At 43.7% G+C, this 20008-nt stretch overlaps 1 protein-coding gene across 4 annotated transcripts in view; it reads left to right on the top strand.

Annotated features, from left to right (window-relative positions):
• COMMD10 (COMM domain containing 10) overlaps positions 1–20008 on the top strand; it is a 546504-nt gene that overhangs the window by 25206 nt on the left and 501290 nt on the right. For all 4 annotated transcript variants that reach the window (XM_077462236.1, XM_077462235.1, XM_077462234.1 and 1 more), the window contains exon 3: positions 18412–18522. In XM_077462236.1, coding sequence (XP_077318362.1) covers positions 18412–18522 — 111 coding nt within the window. The remainder of the gene's footprint in view (positions 1–18411; positions 18523–20008) is intronic.

The raw sequence follows: 20008 nt of genomic DNA, 5'->3' as shown, positions 1-20008 counted from the left end.
TTAAGATACATTATTAATTTAGTTTATTAACCGCTTTAGCCCTGGAAGATTTGGCTGCTGAATGACTAGGCCATTTTTTGCGATTCAGCACTCCGTCGCTTTAATTTACAAGTGTGCGGACGTGCGGTGCTGCACCCAAACAAAATTTATGTCGTTTTTTCCCCACAAATTGAGCTTTCTTTTGGTACCAATCACATGCCAACATTGTAAAAAAAGGAATAGAGACACTTTTTTGGCTGTAGGAGGAGTCTTATTATAATTAGGGGGCAGGGCATGCATTTGTAGACATGACAGAGCAAAAAAAGAAAATGTGGCACGCGCAGTGCACCGCGCCGAAAAATGGGCATGGTTTACGTGAAATAGTGGGCATGGCTTATATGGGCGTGGTTTAAATGGGGGTATGATTAGAGTCTGAGATGGGGAAAGAAAGAGGAAAGGAGGGAAGGAGTGAGAAGGAAGCAAAGAGTGGTGGAGGGACAGCAGGCCCAGATCCTACACCACAATAGAAATGTGTATTCCAGAGTTTAACAAATCAGCAGATAAATATACTCCAAACACCTGGTGTTAGAGCTTCAATCATCCCAGCACCATGGTTGTTGTGGTGTCAGGATGATTGAAGCACATTATTACTGTTGTTACATTGTAATATAGAATTAAACTCGCCATAATTCAGAATCGGTGGGGCCCCTGAGCGTGTCCCCTTCCACGTCCCCTGCCATCAGGTGCCCCCAGAAGAGTCCATCCTTACATCTGGTGTCCCCCAGCAGCGGAGCCCTCCTTACATCTGGTGTCCCCCAGCAGCGGAGCCCTCCTTTACATCTGGTGTCCCCTAGCAGCAGAGCCCTCCTTTACATCTGGTGTCCCCCAGCAGCGGAGCCCTCCTTTACATCTGGTGTCCCCCAGCAGCGGAGCCCTCCTGGTGTCCCCCTGCAGCAGAGCCCTCCTTTACATCTGATGTCCCCTGGCAGTGGAGCCCTCCTTTACATCTGGTGTCCCCCGGCAGCGGAGCCCTCCTTTACATCTGGTGTCCCCCGGCAGCGGAGCCCTCCTTTACATCTGGTGTCTCCCGGCAGTGGAGCCCTCCTTACATCTGGTGTCCCCTGGCAGCGGAGCCCTCCTTTACATCTGGTGTCCCCCGGCAGGGGAGCCCTCCTTTACATCTGGTGTCCCCCGGCAGCGGAGCCCTCCTCTACATCTGGTGTCCCCCGGCAGCGGAGCCCTCCTTTACATCCGGTGTCCCCCCAGCAGCAGAGCCCTCCTTACAGATCTGTATCCCCCAGCAATAGAGCTCTCCTTACTTCAGTGTCTCCAGCAGCTGGCAGCAGCGGAGCCCTCCTTACAGAGCGATCTGTGTCACCAAGCAACAGAGCCCTCCTTACATCAGTGTCCCTGGCAGCAGCAGCTGAGCCCTCCTTACAGAGTGATCTGGTGGACAGCAATGCGGCAGCTACAGTTCCCAGCAGTTCCCGGATTTCTGTGTGTGTGTGTGTGTTCAGTGGAGAGGGGAGAAGCTAATTGGCTGCCCTCCCCTCTCCACTGAATACAAGGGGAAATAATCCTCGTGACGGCAGTGGACCGCCTGCTGTTTTTTCCTAAAACATTCCCGATTTTCCCAGGCAAAATCCCTGGAAATTAATTGGGACAAGCTCCGATCGGGACGAGGGTCCCAAAATCGGGATTGTCCTGGGAAAATCGGGACTGTTGGCAAGTGTGCTGTAAACCTTGATTAGGTTTTTGACAAAAAAATTGCCTTTCTGCTGGCAGTTATCATAGCTAGAAGAATGGGCAACCTCCAGGCCTTATCTATTAAAGAGCCATATTTGTCAGTTCACTTTACCCGTTCTTTGGTAACGTTATTGGCTGAAAGAGCGGGGGCAATGGTAGGACAAATCTGCAGGGCTGCTACGTTCTCTAATCAAGACGCCATTATCAAAAGTTAAATTGTTGTTTCTTTCTCAGCAAGACCCAGCGTTGGTCAGGTAAGTTCTACAAATTGCTGTCCTGCACCAGGGTGTGTTTAATAGCTTACCATCTCATGTTGCTGTCATGGAAGATGATTAGGGAAGTAAAAAAAAAAAATGCAAAGAATTTTGTTTACATGACAACTGTTGTAAAAATATATGTAGAAAGGTAATGTTCAGCAAAATAAATCACCCAGTATTTGGAGGCAAAGAACATTCAGCAAGAAACACAATAAAAGTATTGATTGATAGACCTGCAAATGGCATACAAATTAGTGTGAAACAAGAGGAGGGAAAAGAAACAAACAGACGAGGCAGAGTGATGAAGAGTAAGGCCCCTTTCACACGGGGCGGATCAGTAATGATCCGCCCCGTGATGATCCGCTCGCTCAGCGGGGATCGCTCCGTTGTCCCCGCTGAGCCGGCTGCGGACAGGGCGGTCTCCGCACACTGTGCGGGGACCGCCCTGTCAGCTCTCCGCTCTCCTCTATGGGGATCGGACGAGCACGGACCATGTGTCCGTGTTCATCCGATCCGCTCTGCAGACGGACAGAAAAATAGGATTTTCCTCCGTCTGCAGAATCGGACATTTGCGGAGGCGGACAATAGCGGGTGTCTGCGGATGCTCATCCGCAGACACCCGCTATCCCATAGGGATGAATGGATGTCCGTATTTCATCCGCAAACGGATGGATGAAATACGGACATATCATCCGCATGTGTGAAAGGGGCCTAAGGTAGGAAAAGAGAGAGGAGAAGAGGGGGGAACAGGGGTAGAGTTGGACGGGGGAGACAACAGTAATAACAGGCCCAAGTACAGAAAAGTAATTGTTTCTACAGTTCCAAATGTCGATGATTGAAGTATTGTGGGAGGTAATTGAAGATCCATGGTTCCCAAGTACGGCGAAATTTAGACATACAGCCCTGTAGTCAAGCCCTCATTTTTTGTTGTTGTGCAGAGCCCAATAAACTTGGGATTTAACCTCAAATAATGTTCTGAAAGCCAGGCTTTTGATATCACTTGCTTTGTAGCTGCGAGGACATGAGTCATAAGAAAAAAAAAAGAGATTTAGACAACCCCTCTGGCTTCTGTTTGTGAAGGGATTCCAGTGTGCTCATTGGCAGCAAAAGGGTACGTATTATACTATAGACTTGTTGCCAGAGCCGCTGCACCACCACGGGAAACCATTAAGTATGAATAAAGCAGCCAACCTCTGTTCAACCATGAAAGCAATGAATTGAAGCATTTGGGTTAACTAGTGTACTAGTCTAGTAGGGACCATGTAATGCCAGGGCAGTACTTTTTATTTAGTTTTGACCACAGTCGCATTGCAAGAACAGGACTTTATGGTGGCCAGATTTAGTTACAGTGCTCATGGTCAATAGAGAATTGTGGATCTTGTTCCCACTTACAGACATAGTTTAAGGGTACTAGCCATTGTTTGGATGTTTAAGTGATACTAAAGTCTCATTTAAAAAAATAAAAATTCCAAACATGTCATACTTGCCTGCTCTGTGCTGTGATTTTGCAGTAGAATTCTCTTTGGTGCTCCTGGTCCCTCCCTCCTTTTGAGTGCACCAACAGCAAGCAGCTTGCTATGGAGGCTCCCAAACCAAGCCACAGCTGCCGGTGTCCATTCAGACAAGGAGCCGTGACCCAGCCCTGCCCCCTTTCTCTCTCCTCATTGGCTTACTGACCTTGACAGCAGCGGGAGTAAATAGCGCTTTACTGTTGTCTCAGCCAATCAGGAGTGAGAGTCCCAGGCAGCCGAGTCCCTCGTGCAACATCGCTGAATCGAGAGGGGCTCAGGTAAGTATTAGGGGGCCTGAGGGGGGCTGCTGCACACAGGAGGCTTTTTATCTTAATGCATAGAATGCATTAAGATACAAAAAAAACCTTCTGCCTTTACAACCACATTAAGATTCCATAAAGTAGGGAGATTAGTCCTGTCGAATGAGGCCCGTTTTTACATTTAGATTCAAAAGGTGTGACGTTTAAATGGGTTGTATAGGCAGAAGGTTTTTTATCTTAATTTAATCTATGCATTAAGATAAAACACCTTTTATCTTAGGGGGTGCAGCCTCCACAGCACTCCCTAACACTTACCTGAGGTCCCTCTCTGTCCAGCGATGTCCACAAGTGTCTCAGCCGTCTGAGATTCTCCTTCTTGATTGGCTGAATCACAGCAGCACCACCATTGACTCCTGCTGCTGTCAATCAGTCAACTAGCTAATCAGGGGAGAGAGGGGGCAGGGCCGGGTCGGGGCTCCGTGTCTGGATGGACACAGGGAGCTGTGACTCAGCTCGGGTGCCCCCATAGCAAGTTGCTTATTGTGGGGACACTGAACAGGAGGAGGTGGCTCCCCTCTCTTCCCTTCACAGGCTGGCTGCAATGGGGGACATGCTGGCTGCAATGGGGGATACTCTGGCTGCAGTGGGGGACTCTCTGGCTGCAGTGGGGGACATGCTGGCTGCATCTGACGGGCACTGGTGAGGCTGTATTGATCTCTTGTATCATGTATGCAGTTTCTGACCATCTCCTGTACCATGTCCCCAGTCTATGACCGTCTCCTGTACCATGTCCTCAGTCTCTGACCGTCTCCTGTACCATGTCCCCAGCCTCTGACTGTCTCCTGTACAATGTCCTCTGTCTCTGACCATCTCCTGTACCATGTCCTCTGTCTCTGACCATCTCCTGTACCATGTACCCAGTCTCTGACCATCTTCTGTATAAAAATATTTTTTTGAAAATATGTTTCGGTATTGGTGCTGTTTCGGTATCGGTTTTGGTTTTCGGCCTAGTGTATTTTTCATTTTCGGTATCGGTTTCGGCACCAAAAAACCCATTCGGTGCACCCCTACTCTAGAGGTCAACAAAAAATGAAAGTGAATCAACTTTGAAGCAATTCTTTGTTTGATGACCCCAGTGGATTCAAAGGCCTGGGTGAAGAAGGGTTTGTGAATAATAGACAATGGCAGTAAATGGGGGGGGGGGGGGGTGAGTTGACCTCCTGATTACTTAAGGCTGTCCCAGAGCTGCAATGAATGCTATGTGATGGGGTTCAAAAGTGTTTTCTGGTCCTGGGGATGTAGCTACATTAATTTATGAATGGTGAGGGGAGTGCAATCAGCAGATTCCAGCTAAACCCACAATGAGGTTTCAGAGCTGCCATGATATTTAGTCAATTGAGCAATTTATGCAGCTTGGTAATATGCCATGAAGTTTGGGATGCCCAGAGTCCCCCTTTCAGTCTGGTTTGAAACAGAAAATGTTTAGGGAGTCTTTTTTTTTTGTGGCCTCGTCAAAATGAAGTAAATTAAAACTGGGGTATGTAATTTTTATTGCTGCTATGAGCTGCCATCAGGACAGGTTGTAATTAGCCCAGTTTGGCTTCCAAGTGGGTCAAATAATTATTCCTCAAGTAAACGCCCAAATACTGAAGTTTGTGATGCTCCCATTGATATGGAAGGTTTGTTGAAGGATGGGGGCTTGGATGGTGAGAAGGATACTCAGGGCCTTCGATTTTGCCAAGTTAAGCTGCAAATCTGAGAGCGAGCCGAACTGCACTTGATGATGACTGTCTTCATCTTGTTCCATGGTATAGCTAATACCTTGGAAATTCTTTTGTACCCTTCTCCTGACTGATACCTTTTAACCACTTTCAGACCGGACCATTTTGCTGGTAAATGACCAGAGGTCTTTTTACACTTTGGCACTGCGCTGCTTTAACTGGTAATTGCGCGGTCATGCAATGTTGTACCCAAACAAAATTTGCGTCCTTTTCTTCCCACAAATAGAGCTTTCTTTTGATGGTATTTGATTGCCTCTGCGATTTTTATTTTTTGCGATATAAACGTAAAAAGACCGCAAATTTTGAAAAAAAATGATATTTTCTACTTTTTGTTATTAGAAAAATCCAATAAACTCAATTTTAGTCATACATTTAGGACAAAATGTATTCAGCCACATGTCTTTGGTAAAAAAAAAGTCAATAATTGTATATTTATTGGTTTGCGCAAAAGTTGTCACATCTACAAACTAAGGTACGTTTTCTGGAATTTACGCAGCTTTTAGTTTACGACTGCCTATCTCATTTCTTGAGGTGCTAAAATGACAGGGCAGTACAAAACCCCCCCAAATGACCCCATTTTGGAAAGTAGACCCCCTAAGGAAATTGATAAGAGGCATGTTGAGCCCATTGAATATTTTATTTTTTTGCCTCAAGCGATTGAATAATGACAAAAAAAAAATTTTTTTTTTTTTTTTACACAAAGTTGTCACTAAATGATATATTGCTCACACATGCTATGGGCGTATGTGAAATGACACCCCAAAATAAATTCTGCTGCTTCTCCTGAGTACGGGGATACCACATATGTGGGACTTTTTGGGAGCCTAGCCGCGTACAGGGCCCCGAAAACCAAGCACCGCCTTCAGGCTTTCTAAGGGCGTCAATTTTTGATTTCACGCCTCACTACCTATTACAGTTTTGAAGGCCATAAAATGCCAAGATGGCACAAAACCCCCACAAATGACCCCATTTTAGAAAGTAGACACCCCAAGCTATTTGCTGAGAGGCATGTTGAGTCCATGGAATATTTTATATTTTGCCACAAGTTGCGGGAAAATTACAAACTTTTTTTTTTTTTTTTTTTTTTTCACAAAGTTGTCACTAAATGATATATTGCTCATGCATGCCATGGGCATATGTGAAATGACACCCCAAAATAAATTCTGCTGCTTCTCCTGAGTACGGGGATACCACATATGTGGGACTTTTTGGGAGCCTAGCCGCGTACGGGGCCCCGAAAACCAAGCACCGCCTTCAGGCTTTCTAAGGGCGTAATTTTTTGAGTTCACTTCTCACTACCTATTACAGTTTTGAAGGCCATAAAATGCCAAGATGGCACAAAACCCCCACAAATGACCCCATTTTAGAAAGTAGACACCCCAAGCTATTTGCTGAGAGGCATGTTGAGTCCATGGAATATTTTATATTTTGCCACAAGTTGCGGGAAAATTACAAACTTTTTTTTTTTTTCACAAAGTTGTCACTAAATGATATATTGCTCACGCATGCCATGGGCATATGTGAAATGACACCCCAAAATAAATTCTGCTGCTTCTCCTGAGTACGGGGATACCACATATGTGGGACTTTTTGGGAGCCTAGCCGCGTACGGGGCCCCAAAAACCAAGCACCGCCTTCAGGCTTTCTAAGGGCGTTACAGTTTTGAAGGCCATAAAATGCCAAGATGGCACAAACCCCCCCCCCCCAAATGACCCCATTTTAGAAAGTAGACACCCCTAAATTTAGGGGTACACTAGTGAGACTAGGTAATAAATGGCGGGTGCCCTGAAACTATAAAAAAATAACTAACCAACCAGCGTCACCTGTAACAGTTATATGGTGATCACTGGTGAAAGGGTTAACTAGGGGGCAATCAGGGGGCTTTATGCGGTAGTATATGGGGGTCCCTGGCGCTATAAAAAGCTGCGGCGAACCTAAATACCTACCTGCCTAACTAGCGTCACCTGTGACACTAATACAGCGATCAGAAAAACGATCGCTTATTAGGCTGGGTTCACACTGGAGCGATGCGGGAACGCCACAAATGCGCGGCGGGTTCCCGCATCGCATGCCTCCCGGCGGCAGTTCACACTGCCCTATGCGAACTGCTGGGAGTGTCAGTGAAATGTTAATGACACCCCCAGATCAGTTCGCATATCGCAGTGCGATCTGCAAACTTGGATCGCATGGTGTGAACACCCATGCGATCCGATTCTGCTGCGGACCAAAAAAAGGGTCCCGTGCGAGTTTGCGGCGGGTGCGACACGAATTCAGCCATACTATCTGTATAGCTGAACTCGAATCGCACAGAGATCGGATGTGATTTGCACTGCAGTGCGGTGCGAATCACATCCGTTCTCATAAACCGCTGCAATGTGAACCCAGCCTTAGTGACACTGGCGACGGGGGGTGATCACGGGGTTAAACCTTTATTGGGGGGGTTAGGGGGGTACCTTAGAACTAAAGGGGGCTAACCCTAACTGCCCTAACAGTTATTAGTCACAAATGACACCTGCCGGGTGATCAGGGGGTTAAACCTTTATTAGGTAATAAATGGCGGGTGCCCTGAAACTATAAAAAAATAACTAACCAACCAGCGTCACCTGTAACAGTTATATGGTGATCACTGGTGAAAGGGTTAACTAGGGGGCAATCAGGGGGCTTTATGCGGTAGTATATGGGGGTCCCTAGCGCTATAAAAAGCTGCGGCGAACCTAAATACCTACCTGCCTAACTAGCGTCACCTGTGACACTAATACGGCGATCAGAAAAATGATCGCTTATTAGGCTGGGTTCACACTGGAGCGATGCGGAAACGCCGCGAATCCGCGGCGGGTTCCCGCATCGCATGCCTCCCGGCGGCAGTTCACACTGCCCTATGCGAACTGCTGGGAGTGTCAGTGAAATGTTACTGACACCCCCAGATCAGTTCGCATATCGCAGTGCGATCTGCAAACTCGGATCGCATGGTGTGAACACCCATGCGATCCGATTCTGCTGCGGGCCAAAAAAAGGGTCCCGTGCGAATTTGCGGCGGGTGTGGCGGGTGCGGCGGGTGCGGCGAATGGCTGAACTCGAATCGCACAGAGATCGGATGTGATTTGCACTGCAGTGCGGTGCGAATCACATTCGTTCTCATAAACCGCTGCAATGTGAACCCAACCTTAGTGACACTGGCGACGGGGGGTGATCACGGGGTTAAACCTTTATTGGGGGGGTTAGGGGGGTACATTAGAACTAAAGGGGGCTAACCCTAACTGCCCTAACAGTTATTACAGTCACAAATGACACCAATGCAAAAAAAAAAAAAAAAAAAAAAAAATGACATTGGTGTCACTGTGACTGGGGGGCAGGGGTAATTGGGGGGGTGATCGGGGGGTAAAGGGGGGGTGTGAGTGTGCCTGGCATGTTCTACTGTGTGTGGGATGTGTTGGTGCAACTCACTGATCCGCTCTCCTCCGTGTCGGAACGAAAAATACCGACACGGAGGAGAGAATACATCACTTCCTCTCCTGTGTTTACATTACAGGAGAGGAAGTGATGTCACCGGGGATTTCCATTCGTCGGGAGCGATCGCGAGGGGGTGGCCATGAATGAATGGCCGTCCCCTCGTCCGGGATCGCTCCCGAACGAAAACCGACCGCCGCAGGCACCGGGCGGGGGCCCGATCGGGCCCCCGACCCGCGGGAGGCAAAGGACGTACATATATGTGCTTATGCCTGCCCGTGCCATTCTGATGACGTACATCGGCGTGAGGCGGTCGGCAAGTGGTTAACAATGAGATCCCTCTGATGCTTTGGAAGCTCTCTGCGGACCATGGCTTTTGCTGTAGGATGTAACTAAGAAAATGTCAGGAAAGACGTTGTGTTTTATCCTGTTAAGCGCTCAAACTACTGTACACATGTGAGTTTTGTACTTTTATTTTCTATTTGTTTCTATAAAAACGGAATTACGCTATTTTTGGTCCCTGTTTTTTTCTTCGTATGTTCTTAACATGCCTATGGGTATTTCTGGCTGGAGTTAAAATACCTCTCAACATATGAAGTGATTGCCTACATTTGAGGTCCCCCTGGATAACTGGTTGCTGGGTGAATCTGCACATAGTTGCAAAAGCTTGTATGATCCCCCAAATGTAAATTTGTGAGGATCCAATAACTCCGTAAGCCTTCAATTCACCTGGTGACGGGAATCTCACGAGACTAATGCATGAACCTTTTTGAAAGGAGGTGTAATATATTTCCTACACACTTGTGGACTATATAAAGACACCATACACAAAGGACTCTGTATCTTACTATTGGGACTTTGTTTTTTCCCCTTTTTTTTCTTTTATTTTGCTTCTTGGACATTTTTGGTAAAACTTTCTTTTTTTGAGTCACTTATATATGCAATTTATGTAAGAATCTATGTGTTATGAGCACTACTTTATAGTGGGATTTTTTTCACTGTAACTTTACACCTATAAGTAAGATAAAGGATATTTGAAGCTGTGAGAAGCGCTACACTTTTTCATAACATTGTATCATTCATTATAAAAGTACCATAATCTGATAGTACACAGTGCATCTGGAAAATATTTACAGCGCTTCACTTTTACCACATTTTGTTATGTTACGCCCTTTTTCCAAAAGTGATTAAATTCATTATTTGCCTCAAAATTTTATAAGAAATACCCCATAATGACAACGTGAAAGAAGTTTGTTTTGAAATCTTTTCAAATTTATTAAAACTAAAAAAATAAAAATTCACATGTACATAAGTATTCACAGTCTTTGCCATGACACTCAGAATTGAGCTAAGGTGCATCCTGTTTCTACAACTTGATTTTGGGTCAATGAAAGATAGAGAAAAATTGGATTTTTGTACTTACCGTACAATCCTTTTCTCTGAAGTTCATTGATGGACACTACACCCACCCCTCCTATTTATGTTTGTACTGCTTTTGACAAATTGAGCTGCTGGATGCCGTGTGAGGGGTTATAGCCAGTAGGACCTCCCCCTGGGTGGTACGGTGCAAGTGTTACCGTTTTTAACACTTTCTGCCTAGTCCTCTCCTAAAGGGGCAATATAACCCTAAGGTCAAGATGAGCTGCTGTGTCCGTCAATGAACTTCAGAGAAAAGGATTTTACAGTGAGTACAAAAATCCTATTTTTCCATGTCCTTGTTGCTGATATCCTACCTTCACTGAATATGTCATCCATCTTCTTGTTAGCTCAGTAGTTGCTGTGAAATAGCTTGGCCATTTTCAAATAAAACCTTTAATCCCCTGTGGCTCCTATTTAAGCCAGCTAAGCAGCCGCTCGGCTGTTATTACAAGCAGCGGGAGGGGATGCCCCTCCACCCTTCCCACCACCTTCCGTGGCTCGCTCTGGCTCTACTGTCCCACCGGGGTACCCAAGTGATTGGCTGGCATGTTCTTCAGCTGGCTGGAGACCCGAGCAAAGGCGGTATCCGCTTTGATTGGGTCTCGGATCTAGTAACCCAGAAGCGATGTCATGAAATCACTTGCTGTTTACTGGAGCCTTAAAGGCACCAAAGTTAAAAAAAAATAACAGTATTCAAAACAGCCAGACTTGGTGTTTTTGGAGGGATGCACAGTGCATAGGAGGTATTTGGGGTCTTATAGACCCCAGATCCCTCCATAAAGAGTTCCTGTCACTGCCTGTTACTGTCACAAGGGATGTTTATATTCCTTGTGACAGCAAAAAAAGTGATAAAAAAATAATAATTTAAAGGAACACTGTAAAAAAAAAAAAAAACAGCTGATGGAAACATTGGCTGCGGGTGCCAACATAGCTCCAGGTAAGTGCCCTATTATTAAAAGTCAGCAGCAGCAGTATGTGTAGCTGCTGGCTTTTAATTTTTGAAACGATGGGTGGACCTCCACTTTAACTTGTACGCAACAAGTGTCAGAAAAAGGCTTAGACATGAGGGGGTTAAAGATATCCTCAGTGTATTCATGATATTGCATAGAAAAGGGTAAATGTTTCCTCTGTCTATCCTTATGTGGGAAGCCCTAATTGGATTTCTATGGATGCTACCCTTCCACAGTTTGCTAAAGACATGTTAAAAAAAAAAGGAGCTTAATGCTCTACCTTTTTGTCTCAAAAGAATACCAAATAATAATATACAATGTGTTATCATTTACTAAATAAACTTTTTTTTTTTTTTTCTGATTATAATAAATAAGAAAAAGGATTTTTAGCTGTGTATGACAAATATTATATCAATATGCCATTACTTTTCTGTACAATGTATTACATTTGGAGCTAAATCTGCAAACTTTTGTGTCCATGGAAATTATATCTGCAGTAAACATTTGAATAGAGATTATCCTGGCTGCCTTGGAAACACATTTTCTTTATGGAAATTACCGTAGTAGGAATTTAGATTTTTACACATCCACTGTGGCCCAGTCAATCAATTTAAATAATATACAACACAAGGTTTGCCTTGGTTACACTATAATTTTTGCCTACATTTGAAAATGTTTCCCGTCTAAATGAAAAGTGAACCTTGGCTTTCATTTCACATTTTACTTGTTAGAAATCAAAGTGCCTTCATTTATAATGAAGGCTACAAGTATTGATTCCTAAACTGGTGGGTGCTGGCCACATGTGAAGGGTGCTGCACAGAGTTGCCTATTTTGGATGCCCTTTTACAATAAGTAGAAGTCTGCCCATCATCGTTTGTGTTAACTTCTTCTATCTTCTTGAGACTGTCGTCTTTGCCTTTGTTTGAAAAGTGTGCTCAAAAGATACGCAGACTCTTACCTACAAAACCACACTAAAAGTAGATCTCACCCAATCACTGAAACCTGTCGGTGCAAATTGAAGTTATTTTTCACCCTTATGCATTCTTCGGTGTGCAGCTCTCCTGAGCCTGATCTGGATCCAGCAATGTGTATTAGAGCAGCGGCTCTCTCTAAGGTTTCTCCCTCCTCATTGACTGAGCTGTAGCAGCAGGAGCCATTGGCTCCCACTGCTGTCCAACCACAGCTTTGGACACAGAGAACTGGCTTGGGAGAGAGCGCGCACGTGTGCCCCCATAACAAGTGGCTTTCTATGGGGGCACTCGGCAAGGGGGAGAGGCGTAGAGCGCGGGCAGGGGAGTTTGAGAAGAGGAAGTCCGGAGATGCTCTGTGCAAAATCTTTGCACAGAGCAGGGAAGTGTGAAGTGTTTGTTATTATTAATATATATTTTTCCCCTCTTTATTAACACTTTAAATCTGAATTTCTGCTCAAAATATTACCTGGTGGTCTTGCCATGCATGTCCTTATTCAGATACTTCTTGTTATGGAATGAAATGTTTTATCCTTGTCTCCAAGTGGTTTTCCTGCATTGTCACCTGTGATACCCTGTTTCCCCTAAAATAAGACCTAGCGTGATTGTCGGTGCTGGCTGCAATATAAGCCCTACCACCCAAATAAGCCCTACTCTGTTTCCTCAAAAATAAGCCCTACCCTGAAAAGAAGACCTACAAGGACTTTAACTAGGGCTTATTTGGGGGGCAGGGCTTTTATTGCAGCTATCACCGACAATCACACTAGGTCTTATTTTAGGGGAAACAGGGTATGTGATTCCATGTGAGACTATGCTGTATGTGGCTATGCTTAAACTCTTTGCAGGGGTATGTTCCACCATTGTCACCACCAGGAAGCCCTCTCAGAGGAATGATGTGTTGCTGCTACTGGAATGTATTGTTAAGTCTTTGCTGAAGAAGATTAGCAGCATTGCAAAACAAATATGATGAAAATATATCATCAGCTCCTCCACCGCTGCTCCCCATTGAAATCAATGGGGCAGCGATGCGTTACCGCTGTTTTGCGGGCAGATTTAACCCCTTTTCGGCCGCTAGCGGGTGTTAAAACTGGCAGCTGAATAGCGCCGCTAAAACAATGGTAAAGCAGTGGCGCGGTGTGAAAGGGGTCTTATCCACTTCAGCCCCGGACCATTTTGCTGGTCAAAGACCAGACCACTTTTTGCGATTCGGCACTGCGTCGCTTTAACTGACAATTGCACGGTCGTGCGATGTGGCTCCCAAACAAAATTGACGTCCTTTTTTTCCCACAAATAGAGCTTTCTTTTGGTGGTATTTGATCACCCCTGCGGTTTTTATTTTTTGCGCTATAAACAAAAATAGAGCGCCAATTTTGAAAAAAACGCATTATTTTTTACTTTTTGTAATAATAAATATCCCCCAAAAATATATAAAAAAACATTTTTTTTCCCTCAGTTTAGGCCGATACGTATTCTTCTACATATTTTTGGTAAAAAAAAAAAAATCACAATAAGCGATTATTGATTGATTGATTTGTGCAAAAGTTATAGCGTTTACAAAATAGGGGATAGTTTTATGGCATTTTTATTAATAATATATTTTTTTTATTACTAATGGCGGCGATCAGTGATTTTTATTGTGACTGCAACATTATGGAGGACACATCGGACATTTTTGACACAATTTTGGGACCATTGTCATTTATACAGCAATCCCTGCTATATAAATGCAGTGATTCCGGTGTGAATGACACTGGCAGTGAAGGGGTTAACCAGTGGGTGGCAGTGTAGGGGTTAAGTGTTCATAGGGGTGTGTTACTAACTGTTGGGGGCTGGACTTTAATTTTAGTGAACACTGATCTCTGCTCCAATCACATGGAGTAGAGATCAGTGCCACTAGTTGCTAGGCAGAATGGGGAAATGCTGTTTACAATGGCATTTCCTCGTTCGGCCGCCCCGTGAGACGATCGCGGGTATGCCCGCGGCGATCAAGTCCGTGGGACCCGCGACCGGACTCACAGGGGTCCCGACCAGCACGCGAGCGCGTCGCGGGTGGCGCGCTCGCGATGGCAGGGCGGCATTAAAGATTGAACGTACCTGTATGCCAGTATGCCTGCCCGTGCCATTCTGCCGACGTACATCGGCGTGCGCTGGTTGGGAACTGGTTAAGGTTCTTGCGGTAGAAGCCAAGGAAGCTTAGACTTCTTTAGTGTATGTGCTTTACTAAACAGAAAAGCCGCACATGCAACTGAACAAAACACAATTAGTACAGAATATACCTACAACATGCACAAGCTAATTATCCTTTCTAGCAACATAAGCATGTACAATATGTATGCAATATGTACACTAAACAGTTACTCAACCTCCATTGAAGAAATTGTCTTTATGGCTCTTTGGTCAGAGTCCAACTCAAATCTTCAAAGTCCTAAACTCCTCCCCACAACTTCCTGTATATCATATCCTGTTCCTTAGCTCCTAAAGCAATCTGACTGGTTTATTTGCATATCAATGGGGAGAGCCTAGCTTCTTATAACATGATCCTAAAAATCGAAACATGCAATCTAACACATTAATATGCTATAAAATCACCTAAATATCCATAGCAACACAACCTCCACCATGTTTGACTGTAGGGACTGTGTTCTTTTTTTTAAAGGCCTCATTTCTTTTTCTGAAAACAGTGGAATGATGGGCTTTACCAAAAAGATGTAATTTTGTTTCGTCTATCCAAAGCACATTCCCCCAAAACGATTTTGGCTTACATTTTAACTCTTTCTTTGATAAATTTTTCTCTTTCATCCACGTCCAGGAAAATTAGCCACAGTGCCATGTGCTGTAACATTAGGATATCTGAAGGGGATCTTTGTAACCTTGAGATTGTCCATGCTTTTGCACAATTTTTGTTTTCAAATCCTCAGAAAATCCTTTGCTGCTCTTTCTCTTCCTCATGCTCCATGTGGCACACAGAGACACACAACAGAAGGGTTGAGTCAGTTTTTGACCATCTTAACTGGTGTGCTTTCTATATTGTCAGCACCTGTTAATTGATATAGGTTAGTTTATTTACAAGTTTCAGGAGCATCACAAACTTAGAATGCAATTATTTCTTACAATTTTCAGAAGGTGCCAATAATTTGGTCCTGTCCATTTTGGAGTTTTGTGTGGAATGTGTCGGATTTGGCTTTTTGTTTCTCCACTTTTTTGTGTCATACTAATACAAGCAAAATAAATAAACATGAGAATACCTAAACATTTGTAATCACAACAATTTTCTGGGCGAAGCGGTGCATTATCTGACAGAAATGCACGGGTGCAAATATTTTTGGCCATGACTGTATTTTAACCCTGCTGTGACAATAAGATAATGATATTTCTACACCATTGCCAGGAATGCAGCACCCACCCACCCACCCACAAAAGATATATATATGTCCAGATAACCAGGGGGGCTGTTCAAAACGGGAACACGGGCCGCGATTGGCCCGCGGGCCAGACTTTGGACATGCCTGATTTAGATGAACTTGCCTTTACATGAGTTTTCTTACGTTTACGTGTGTTTTGAATGTACTCCTGGAGACACAGGCTGAATTTAGAGGAAACTAAATTCTAACTGAAGGTAGCTAAACACAGGAAATCGCTCAGTGTGAATTACACCATTTAAAATAATGTCATGTATTTAGCAAAGTCTTCTAAAGGCAGGTTTTTCCATACTATTGTGAATGAGGCCTAAGCCTGAGAGTGACGTTTAGAAAAAAGATTGCGTAAAAATATAACATGCGTATAATATTTGTGGGCTTCACTGAAAGTTAGCTCTTGTATTTTTCTCTCTTTTCTAAAAAAGCCGGCTTTGTGTACTCTGCTCTGGTCTGATCAATAAATGTTTTTTTTAAATGCTTCTTTAAATTACTTTATATCCTCAATTGATACATCTAAATTCCACTCAGTGTACCAGTGAATAGAACAAGATAAGATTCTAGCAGGCAGCGAAAGACTGATGAATTCAGCCCCATCAGAATCTCAATTATCCCTCAGAGACCATTTATTTTCCAGATTTGTTATGTGATCCGAGCCTTGGGATTATCACTAGAGGATTTTCATGACCAGCCTAAAAGATACAAATAACTGACATTAGGTTTGAATGGTTTTGAAATTGCTTGGTCTTTGCATTTATGCCTTTTTCTAGATACAAATATAAAATCATAGATTTGATCATGTAAGGCGGGCAAGCTTTGTGAAACCCAATCTACTCCTCTGATTTTACTTTAGAAATGTTGAGATAAAGCCTATGGTTGAAGCTTTGCTGAAATGAGTACAAATGATATTGTACCATGAAAGAGTATCGTGTAGACTATGCAGACATAGTAATTGCAGCTCCTCTTATTACAGATCCAAACCCAAACACTAAAATGTCATGTAATTTTAAAAATTAGTTTTTAATCTTTTTCTTTTTCTTTTTCTTTTTTTCAATCTTATGCTTTTACACCAAAAAATTACCTGATGATCTGAGGTAATTTTTTAGGCACTTGCACTCATAGAGTGAAAACTGTTATTAGTTTGTGAGGCTGCCATGTCACCTCTTCACATGCACCCCCTGGTGGAGGTTACAACAAAGCGGGTGCCGACACAGTTACATAGTTTGTCAGGTTGAAAAAAGACACAAGTCCATCCAGTTCAACCACAAACCACATACATCGGCATGGTCCACCATTGTCACTATGAGGAAGCTGGTCCAGAGCATTGTTTATGATGATCAGTGCTTTAGCAAATTAAGCAACATTCAGTTGGGCTTCAGACATTGGAGTTGATGAACTAAAACTGGAGAGTGCAAAACGTTTGATTGAACATGCTGATAATACATGTATAATACTCAATGGACTTAGGGCTGGTTTTATGAAACATTTGAAGGTTGAGTCCTTTCTGTGATGTCCTTGGATTTGCCAACAGAAATTCATCCTACGCCTCATGTCTTCTGTTCTTTGCAGTCAGGTATAATGGTTTAGATGTGTTGTTTTAAATATTAGTCTAAAGCCCCATACACACTATCGGATTTTCTGCTGATTTTTGTCTTCAGATTTACCAAAACCATGTAGTACAAGGGCCTGCCTGATTGTACACAAATTGAAACTCCTAAGGTTTGACCTCATATTATATGGTTTTGGTAAATCTGAAGGAAAAAAATTGCAGAAAATCTGATAGTGTGTATGGGGCTTAACAATTATTTCATTTTCACATTCTTTCCCGCTTCCCATTGGACTTGTACTTAGTTTGCCGACGTGCTCTTTTCAGTTCTATTAGGTAAACCATTGATAAGTTCTTTCAACTAAGAAAGGGCGCGTACCAATGGACTTTAAGGTACCAATATAGTTAATTACAAGTCTGTCCCGCCTCCCAGCGAATAAACCGGCTTAAAAGGCCACAGGGAAATGGCAGGAGGGGATTAATAAACATGAGGCTTTGGATTGTTTTCATATCGACATGAAAAGTTGCATGCACCAGGAAATGTGTGTTTTGGGGAGAGGTCTACTTGAGGATGTTGTGCTTTGAGGCACCTATCTCATAAGCTCTTTACTCTCACAAACTTTTCTTCGCATTATGTTTTTCCAGACGTGCCTGTTTACATTTTTATTTATTTTTTTCATTTTTCCAGGTACCTTTCTATAATGAAGGAAGTCCGGAGTCTCTGACACCTTGGTTATTTTTTCGATTATGGAGACCTAAACTTTATTTATACAGTTTTTCTACCTTTTTTCCTTAGCCACATTTTTTTTATTCTAAATTTTTAATACATACATTGGTTAAAATATGTAGGTACGATAACCAAAAATGTACAGTGTATAGAAATATAAAGTATCGTAAGTCTACCTTTTTTTACCAGTTTAGGTTATTCACTGACATTGCAAAAGTTTAAATAAGAAACTGGAAAAATATCAGTGTTCTAAAACTTTTGATCGTGTGTGTGTGTGTAAAACAACTACTTTTTGTAACAAATGTTCAATGTTTATAACTGCTGCCTTTTACATTTTTGAAACTCTATTGATTTATTTGTTCCATGCTTTGTAAATGTAAAATTCGATTCCATTTTTTCTTTTTCAGGCAGAACAGAGTTTTAGTGAAGAGGAAGAAGAAAAACTTCAAGCTGCATTTTCACTTGATAAACAAAATCTGAAATTAGTCTTAGAGACTATCTCGTTCATTTTAGAACAGGTACAGTTATTCCTCATTGCCAAAAAAGATTTGTTCAAAGTGCATATTATGGGAGACATCAATAGAAATTCATGCTTCTGCTCTTTTTATTTTTTTATATTTAAGTATTTTGCTGGTTCTTTATAGAACTTGTCCAGTGCTTTCTGTAAGAACAGCGCTGAACAGAGCTGAAAATAATGAAGTGTTCCTTTATTGAAGATATGATTTGTCAGATTTTTTTTTCTGGTTTTGAAAATCATTTAATAAATGTTCTGACTCTAGTGCAGTTTAGTATAGCTGACACAAAGCCATGACCACTTTTTAGACATCGGCTAAGGAAAAGAAACTGGTGCTTTTTTTTTTGGTTTGTTTTAAAAAAATGTATTAAGAAAATCAAAATGAAAGTACAGATAAAAGTCACATGGTGAACATATCAATACAGAAATGTACAGCTGTCATTATCAACTGTCAATCAGACCATAAGCAAGTATATAGTCAGCAGAATGGATCGAGTACAATTTAATGGCGCACCCAAATTTCGGCCCCCCGAAAATCATTTTCTGAAAACTGTGTTTTCAGCATTTGCCGAAAGAAGAAAAGGTGCCGATAATGCAACCGAAAAGGGGGCGGGGTCCTCCCTGGTTGCTGCCCATTGCGTGGGTGTCATCCTGGCACGCCCCAGGCCTCCCCTCCCTTCTTCTCCTCTCTCCCTCCTCCTCCTCACGCAAAGCAGTGATCTCCCTGCGTCACGGAGTTGAATTGTCTGGGCGGCCACACTAACAATGTCCCGCCTCCTGTGATAAACGTCACGCTGCTCCAATGCCGGGAAATTGAATCAGTGTGACTTATCACAGGAGGTGGGACATTGTTACTGTGGCTGGGAAATTCAAATCCAGCTGCATGACACAGCAGGAGATCGCTGCTCTGATCCGGACACTGCCAAGGCTGCATCTGACAGGCACTGCCAAGGCTGCATCTGACAGGCACTGCCAAGGCTGCATCTGACAGGCACTGCCAAGGCTGCATCTGACAGGCACTGCCAAGGCTGCATCTGACAGGCACTGCCAAGGCTGCATCTGACAGGCACTGCCAAGGCTGCATCTGACAGGCACTGCCAAGGCTGCATCTGACAGGCACTGGCAGGCTGCATCTGACAGGCACTGACAAGGCTGCATCTGACAGGCACTGACAAGGCTGCATCTGACAGGCACTGACAAGGCTGCATCTGACAGGCACTGACAAGGCTGCATCTGACAGGCACTGACAAGGCTGCATCTGACAGGCATAGGTGGATTGCATCTGATGGCACTGGCAGGCTGCATCCGACGGGCAATGGCAGACTGCATCTGACGGTGAATGGCAGGCTGCATCTGACGGTGAATGGTAGGCTGCGTCTGACTGTGAATGCCAGGCTGCATCTGACGGTGAATGCCAGGCTGCATCTGACGGTGAATGGCAGGCTGCATCTGACGGGCACTGGCAGGCTGCATCTGACGGGCACTGGCAG

This window comes from Lithobates pipiens, unplaced genomic scaffold (assembly GCF_037356315.1).
Source record: "Lithobates pipiens isolate NorthernLeopardFrog02 unplaced genomic scaffold, aLitPip1_a1.2 Scaffold_3, whole genome shotgun sequence".
Taxonomy (NCBI): Eukaryota; Metazoa; Chordata; class Amphibia; order Anura; family Ranidae; genus Lithobates; species Lithobates pipiens.
The sequence above is the reverse complement of the archived record's forward strand: the minus strand, read 5'-3'. Positions and strand labels throughout refer to the sequence as shown.